This window comes from Sinocyclocheilus rhinocerous, unplaced genomic scaffold, assembly GCF_001515625.1.
Source record: "Sinocyclocheilus rhinocerous isolate Xijiao unplaced genomic scaffold, SAMN03320098_v1.1 scaffold480, whole genome shotgun sequence".
Classification (NCBI taxonomy): domain Eukaryota; kingdom Metazoa; phylum Chordata; class Actinopteri; order Cypriniformes; family Cyprinidae; genus Sinocyclocheilus; species Sinocyclocheilus rhinocerous.
In genome coordinates this window covers 677,358-685,651 of record NW_015655401.1, presented here as the reverse complement: position 1 = coordinate 685,651, position 8,294 = coordinate 677,358, and the positions used below count along the sequence as shown (strand labels likewise).

Sequence of the window (8,294 nt, the reverse complement as noted above, 5' to 3'; positions counted from 1 at the left end):
TAACTTTGCACATCTAGACTTTGCAATATTTGCCCACTCTTCTTTGCAGAACTGCTCAAGATCAGTTCAATTTGATGGTGAGTGTTTGTGGACTGCAGTCTTCAAGTCATTCCACAGATTTTCAGTGGGGTTTAAGTCTGGGCTCTGACTAGGCCATTCACCTTTTTCTCCTTCAGCCACTGTGTGCTCAGTTTTGCTGTATGCTTTGGGTCATTGTCATGTTGGAAGGTAAACCTTCTTCCCATTGACAACTTTCTAGCAGAGGGCAGCAGATTTTTTTCTCAAGAATTTGATGGTATTTTGCCCCATCCATTTTTTCTTCTATCCCGACAAGTGCTCCAGTCCCTGCTGCAGAGAAAACCCCCCATAACAGGATATTACCAGCTCCATGCTTTACTGTAGGAATGATGTTATTTGGATGCTGAGCTGTATTGGATTTCTGGCAGACAATGTTTGGTGTGGAGGACAAATAATTCAATTTTAGTCTCATCTGCCTCAGAATCTTCAAGAGCATTTTGTCAAAGCTCAGTCGTGACTGCATGTGGCCTTTCTTGAGGAGTAGCTTTTCCCATACAAGCTACATTTGTGGAGAATTTGTGATATTGCTGTCACATGCACACGATCACCACTCTTTGTCATAAATTAGAGTTGAAAAAAATATATAAATACTAAAAAAAAAGAGTTGCTGTCGGCCTCTTGGTCACATCTCTGACCAGTTTCCTCCTGCCTCTTTCATCCAGTTTAGAGCGACGTCCTGATCCAGGGAGGGTGTGTGTTGTACCTTCCACTTCTTAATAATAGACTTCACTGTGCTTCTAGGCATTGATAAAGCCTTTTAAAAAAAATTTGTATCCATCTCCTGACTTGTGCCTGTCCACAACTTTATCCCAGAGATCTTTTGACAGTGTCTTGCCACCCATAGCTGGTTGTTTGTTTCAGTTGCACTACCAAGGACTGAAAATGCTCCAGGAAAGCTCTTTTCATGATGAGCTAATCAAAATGACCACAGCTGATCACAGTTGAAAGTCAAATGGCTTTGTGTGCCATGAGAAGGTGATCTAGCTACACCTGATTGAGTTTACAAGTCATTTTTAGGAGGGGGGTGATCCTTTTTCCAACTCAGTAATTCTGTTTTTTTCTTTTCTTTTTTTTTCTGACAAGTTGGTGTTACAGCTTTCACTTGGATGTTATAAGCTGCACTGAGTAAATACAGCCGGATAAAACAAAAACTGTGTCCGTGTTCATTTCAGGCTGCAAAGCAACAAAATGTGATTATTTTAAAAGGGGTGATTCTTTTCTATACCCACTGTATATTTGAAAATAAAGTTGAAAATTGAGATTTAAATTGTGATTTGCCTGACAGGTTTGAGGGGGAGGAGAACTGTTGGAATGGGATCCTGAGAGAGATCCGTTATGCTGCAGGGGCCACGGTGCTTGGAGTACGTCTGAACACCTTGAAACTCACAAAGATGTGATCTACAGCTGTCATCTATTGACAAAATACAGAGTAAACAATGTCGCCCACATCTTCATAAAAGAGCAATACATATTCCATTGAATCAAAAAGAAAGTCACAGACTTGGCTTGCTTAATGTTGATATAGTTTGTGGTAGATCTTAAGGTATGTAATAGAGCAGTGTTTGGTGCTGCTGTTCCAAGAAAACTCAGCAGATGGAGACAAACACAAGACCATCTATTTTTTCATAAGAATGCTTTGTTAGTCATTTTGGGTAATTAGATGTTGAATAATTTGACTTATTTAAATATCCATGTACATTGATTTCTATCATTCTATTATATGTTATTTTAGATGACAACTACAATTGAACATTTTGCAATTATGACCAAGTACAATGTTCTAACATTCAAAAAATAAGAGAAATAAATGGCAGTGACTGAACAATAACCTAATATACTGTAGACAATGACCAAACTAAAATGAAAACACAAACAACAAAACACAACTGTCTGTGGTAAATGTGGTAAAAATATTGTTATACACCTTCCAAAGCCACATGAAAATAAAAACGTAAAGGTGAAAGAATACAAAGACTTTATATTACGTATGCCATCTTTTTTCATGTTGATACTGCTTGACATCATGACTTTCATGATGGGTCCTAGATAGAGCTTCAGAGTCACTTTTTCATCATGAATAATAAACAGCTAGCGCTGCGAACACAAACAATCTGGAATGAAGAGATCCGAACACCTCTCAGGTTTTGGAATACTGTGCATGTACCAAAATATTCTTAATTACATAGACAGAAATTAAAATACTACAGCAATAAAATAGGATTGTAATAGCCAATTCATTAAAAATACCAAAAATATTGCTGTGTAAAAACATTTACAGATCTGAAACTATAAGATTCCTGTCTTCAAGTGCAAAAATGACCAGTTAAAAACAATAAAAAAATAGATTTTTAATTCAGAAGATCAAACATTAGAGTCTGCATGAGACTGTGAGAAGTGGATGAACACTCAATAGTGGAGAACAACTGATTTTTTCATTAATAATATAATACAATCTCTACTAATTCACCTGTTAAATGGCTGCTGTGGTTTTTATGACCTACAAGTTCAGCCTAAACACATTCATGAATTTGAGCATCACCAAAAACACAAACCCTCAAGGATGTGAATTTTTTAACAAAACAAATGAGCCGTATGCTTGACTCACAAATTTCCAGCTGTTGACAACATACAAATGATAGTCATTCACAATTTAGAGAAAGTTGGAGAAACAATTCACTTTGATTTTTAAGGTGCATCTGAACAAATACAACAAAAAATTTCAAATTTCAAACAGAAATGATAAAACTATCACAAAATGTAAGGGCTAAACAAATGTTTATGAAACCCCTTACACCAACAAGCCAGTAAAGTGCCAGAAACAGAATCTCCTGACTGAACATTTTCACCACCAAGACTGTGTCTTGTATATATCCATATACGTATATATATCACAGGTCATCACCCCAAACACGAATAGTGCTTTTTGACAAATTTTGACATAAAATAAAGCATCTAAACCTATAAAAACAAACCCAAAGCTATATAAACTAAATATGCTTTTGTCTATTTATTATTCTGTTAATATACTGTACATAAAAGCATATATGTCTTACATTTAATATTCTACATCTGGGTAATAGTTTTAGTATTTTACTTCATACTTTTTACCTATTTAGGGATTATCATAGCATGGAGGACTCCGTCAACATTTGATATGGAAACGGAAGGGATATTAGAATGAGTATCAGAGAATATGATGTGAAAACAAAATAAGACTAACATGAAATCTCAGACTCTTTGCTACATATAAAGTATCTCTGCATCACAAAGAAACTATATTATAATACAGAGCAGTAGTTACAGGTTCCTGGAGTCTGTCCTTCCAGTGGAGTAGAGCGGCGTAAGGGAACGCAGCTGAGAATGTGACGGACCCCCGTCCACTGAGTGGAGCACAGATGATGGAAAAGAGACTACACCATGCAGATGTGGGTTAATATCCCTCAGTGCTTCCATCCCAACCGGCAGTTCTTGGTTTGCAGCAGCTTCCGTTTGATTGGTTATAGCAGAGGAGTGCAGCAGTGGAGGGTTCCTGACCTGGGAACACTTCTCTCGGTGAGCTTTCAGCATGTTGGAGAAGCGGAACCGCTGGCCGCATGCTTCGCAGGGGTAAGGCTTCTCTCCCGTGTGTGTACGCCGGTGCCGCTTCATATTGGGACGACTTGTGAAGCTCTTCCCACAGATCTCACATATATATGGTTTCTCTCCTAGGAAAAAAACAGCAGACCTCTTAGACTTGCTGTATAAAAGATTTCAAAGTGCTATACATGTGTACGAACATCTCACCTGTGTGTGTCTTCATGTGCTCATCAAAATACTGTTTCATATTGAACTCCTTCCCACACCACTGACACATAAACTGCTTGTGTCCGATGTGGATGCTCATGTGAGAGCGCAGTTGGTACTTATACTGAAATCGCTCACTGCAGACCTAAATGACAAGAAGTGGACAAATTTCAAACAGGGCCAGCAATTGACTACGTGCACGGTTACTTCCTGGTTTTCGATAAGCCAGCTCAGTCATTTCCGGTCAACTGTCAAAATCAACTGTGCTATAAGTGGAACGCCCTTTGCTTGGTTTCTCTACATAATCCATTCACAAATTTAAAGAAAAGTTTTGTTTGTCTAAGAGGACCAAACGTCCACGTATACAGTTTCAAGAAAGACAAATGCGAGTGTAAAAAATGAAGCGAGTGAATCCGATACATTGTGCCACGAGTCATTGCTATGATTGACAGTGATAAGGCAACGGACGGAACAAAACATCTGACGAACTGCTGTCAAAAACAGCTGTGCATTAAGTGATTCTGACTAAATTCAGAGTAACAAAACTACAGCAGCAATTAGCAGCTTCTACAGTTAAAGATAAAACTTAAAAATGTAGTTTTTAAATTAAATCTAAAAAATATTTAATGCATTATGATTAAATTGTTATACCATTAATAATTTACTTGTTTAATTTGTAGTTAACTAGTTAAGTATTTAAATAATTTACCTTTCTAGGCTGTTGGTATTTGGGCTTATTTATTTATTTTTTTAAATGGCATGAGACTTTGCGACTTCCTGCACTTGCTATACCTTATACTTCCGTACAGTAAAAGTACTAAAATTAGTTATAATAGTCATTTCATAATAAATCCAAAAAGCAAGATGTGAAAAAAACTAGGGAGTTGAAAAAGCAACTGAGCTAATGAGTGACTGTTACGGGGCTGACGAGACGTGAGACGTGCGGATCCATGTGCAAGCTTTATTTAAAGCAGAGAGGTCAGAAACACAGGCAGGGTCGAACAATGGCAAACAGGTATATGGCGGACAAGACACAAGAATAATCCTAGGGCTAGCGAAGGTCAATGTGCGGCGAACAGAATCAAAAGGGCGAGACTAAAGGGATAAATCCAGGAAAACAGGCAAAGATCAGAAACCGAGAAAACAGACAAGGCAAGACTAGGCTAGGCTAGGAAGCTAACGAGGGCTCTGTAGAGTAGCTATCACTGCTGGCGATAAGCGCATACAATACTCGGCAGTTAGAAAGGAGTGAGATTGAGTGTTAAATAGTGAGTGAGTGATATGAAACAGCTGTGTGCAATCAGAGCTGTGTGCAATCAGTGCTGTGTGCAATCAGTGTAATGAATGATGGGATATGTAGTCCGGGGTGATATGCAACAGTGTGTAGTGCGAGAGTCAATGAAATGGAAAGGGTGACCTCTGATGGCTAGCAGACGGAAGTTCATGGATCGGATACGTAACAGTGATCCTCTGCTGTAATCGACTGGTTATAATGGTAATTTCATGTCAATTTCATCTTAAAAGTCTTTGTTTTCCTCCAGGAGAGATTTTTGGCACATTTTTTCAAATCACCTTCATGAATGAAAAGTGAATCTTTAAAGTGAATTTTATTGCACAGCTGTAGAGTTGAGAAATAAAAAAGGCTTTAAAATATTATGTGTTTAAAAATGTGTTCATGACTATGAAGGCAAGTTACTGATTATCAAGAATACCATGTTACGAGATGTTACGAGATAGCATCGCTAGCTAGCGAATGTTAAACTAAACAGTTACGCTAGTGTTTAGTTGTCAGCATTTAAAGGTACAATTACGTGTCTAGGTGCTCTCCTGGGATTACCAGGCTCGGCATATAAAACTATATGTTATTAAATGAAATTTTATGTTAATGCCGCTATCATTATTTACGGTGTTGCAATTATTTTGTTTCTCAGTTTCTGACAAGAACAAAGCAGGAGAGGTTTCTGTGAGCATCTCAAGAGTCTCTACATATACCACAACATCAAATGACGCTTAACTGGAAGTTTACCAGCTGGCTTATATTTATGCGGAAGTTCTAAAGAAGGCTCCGTGCAAATGGCCAATTCACATAATAAAACACAATGTTTTGGTCCTGGATGCTGATTGGTCAATTCAGCTGTGCTAAAATATCCAACGCTTGGATGCAAAAACCCATCTTCGACCAGTTATTGTTTATATCACTATGCAGAAATAATTTATTGTTTACAGATGTTCTGATTTAATAAATTCTTATTTATGTTATATTCACATATCAGTATATTTTAACATGATTTTTTAAAATACTGTTAATAACAGTGGGCAGTGTTTCAGACTGATTCAAATTGGTAACTCACCTATTTGACCTATTTTGTAAAAGGACGACTATTCGTTTAATGTTTTTGATTCTCTAAAAAGAACCTGTTCATAAGAGACATTTCTTCAATTAATCAGACTACACTAGTAATGTTATGTTTGTTATATTGTGCAGCCAGTGAGGACTGCTCAGTAGAAAGTTGTTTCTTGATGTTATTTTTGTGTATATACGTTTACACAACACACACACACACATTTATATGTGACCCTGGACCACAAAACCAGTCTTAAGTCGCTTGGGTATATTTTTAGCAATAGCCAAAAAAACATTGTATGGGTCAAAATGATCGATTTTTCTTTTATGCCAAAAATCATTAGGATATTAAGTAAAAATCATGTTCCATGAAGATATTTTGTAAATTTCCTATCGTAATGATGTATAAATCTCAATTTAAAAAAATTGACCCTTATGACTGGTTTTGTGGTCCAGGGTCACATATACACCGAAATAATGTCAAGAAACTACTTGTTGTTCTACTACTTGTTTATATATATATATATATATATATATATATAAACAATGCTCAAACTATGTAGTCAGATACATTTTCAAAATATAGAGTAAAAATCATTCTTGAGATTTTATGAATCGGAATTGTTCAAATCAAGATAGCAATTATTCTGAAAAATTGTACTTTACTATTCCCTATTGTTTACTTACTGACATCAGTGACTATATCTAATAGTAAAAGAATGACACTTAATGAATTTACTTAAAATATTAAATTAGCTGAAAAATAAAACATTGTTTTAATAAATGTTAATGTACTTTTTAAATAGTTTTTTTATGAAGATATAATGACAGTAGTCACAGCTTCTTTTACTTTATTGCTTAATTTGACCATACCTCACACTGGAAAGGCTTCTCTCCTGAATGTTGGAGAGAGTGGACCTTCAGTGACATGCTCCTTTTAAAAGACTTGCCACATGTCTCACAGGTAAATGGCATCTCTTTTGTGTGAGCTGAAGATGTGCAGAACAAGACAGTGATTAGTCAGATAATTAAAGTTAACTGTTTAAAGTATAAGACTATGAGTAAACGTTTGAGAGAGAAAATGGCAGTAACACAACTCACCAACCATGTGCTTGCGTACATGAGCCATTGTGTAGAATTTCTTCTCACAGATCTCACAAGTGTACTTCTTCTCAGCATAGCCATGAACAATCTTATTGTGCTCATGGAGCGACCAGAGCTTCCTGAAAGCTTTTCCACAGATTAGACACTACAAAATGAGATAAAGACCAGTAAAAGCAAATGCAATCATGTCCACTGCATTAAGTTGTATGTTTGTATGGGTTTGAATGTTCCTGGGTCAATTACAAATAAAAGTGTCTGCAATAAAGAAAAGGAAAAATGGGTAGCACTTTACAATAAGGTTCCATTTGTTAACTATATTCAATGCATTAACTAACAATAAGCAATACATTTGTTACAGTATTTATTAATCTTTGTTGACGTTAGTTAATAAAAATACAACTGTTCAATGTTAGTCCATGTTAGCTCTAGGGATGCATCGATCCGAAACTCAGGATCGGTATCGGCTCCGATACTGGCATTTTCTGCCGGATCGGGTATCGGTCAGACGAGACCGATCCAAATCCGATATTGTGCATATACTATTCTGTGTTATTGTTAAGCCCCACGAAAGCACAAAAACATTATTAAGCACCATAACGTTTTCGTGCACTGTATTTCAAGTGTTCTGAAGCTGTTCCATAGTTTAATGTCAAGTATAGATTAGGGCTGCACAATTAATCAAATTTCTAATCGCAATTACAATTATGGATGCCACAATTACGTAATCGTTCAAAACGGCAATTAATCGTTCAAAGTCCACTTATGTTATACTGTACACTTAAGATATGTTTTTTCTTTCTACATGTTATCTTAAGGGTTTTTTCCATTGTTTTAGTTTTAGTTTTAGTATAACATTATAATACCATTCATATTTTTACTTTTTTTATAATTTAAAGAAACCAATCCGATGTATATTTGACATTTGAGGCTTAATACTATAGAAAAGCACTAAAGGTTTTTCAGTTAGAGTGTTTTCAGCTTGTTT

At 36.2% G+C, this 8,294-nt stretch overlaps 2 protein-coding genes across 2 annotated transcripts in view; one reads left to right on the top strand and one right to left on the bottom strand.

Moving 5' to 3' along the window:
* LOC107718175 (kelch-like protein 40a) overlaps nt 1-1,550 on the top strand; it is a 7,390-nt gene extending 5,840 nt beyond the window's left edge. Inside the window, exon 6 of the mRNA XM_016525153.1 lies at nt 1,364-1,550. Within this exon, the coding sequence (XP_016380639.1) occupies nt 1,364-1,475 (112 nt within the window). The 3' untranslated portion in view covers nt 1,476-1,550. The remainder of the gene's footprint in view (nt 1-1,363) is intronic.
* A 1,603-nt stretch (nt 1,551-3,153) lies between these two features.
* The window catches only part of zbtb47a (zinc finger and BTB domain containing 47a), a 22,894-nt gene continuing 17,753 nt past the window's right edge, over nt 3,154-8,294 (bottom strand). The window contains exons 3-6 of the mRNA XM_016525152.1: nt 7,307-7,454; nt 7,079-7,194; nt 3,862-4,006; nt 3,154-3,782 (exon numbers count right to left, since the gene is read on the bottom strand). Of these exons, the coding sequence (XP_016380638.1) occupies nt 3,376-3,782; nt 3,862-4,006; nt 7,079-7,194; nt 7,307-7,454 (816 nt within the window). The 3' untranslated portion in view covers nt 3,154-3,375. The remainder of the gene's footprint in view (nt 3,783-3,861; nt 4,007-7,078; nt 7,195-7,306; nt 7,455-8,294) is intronic.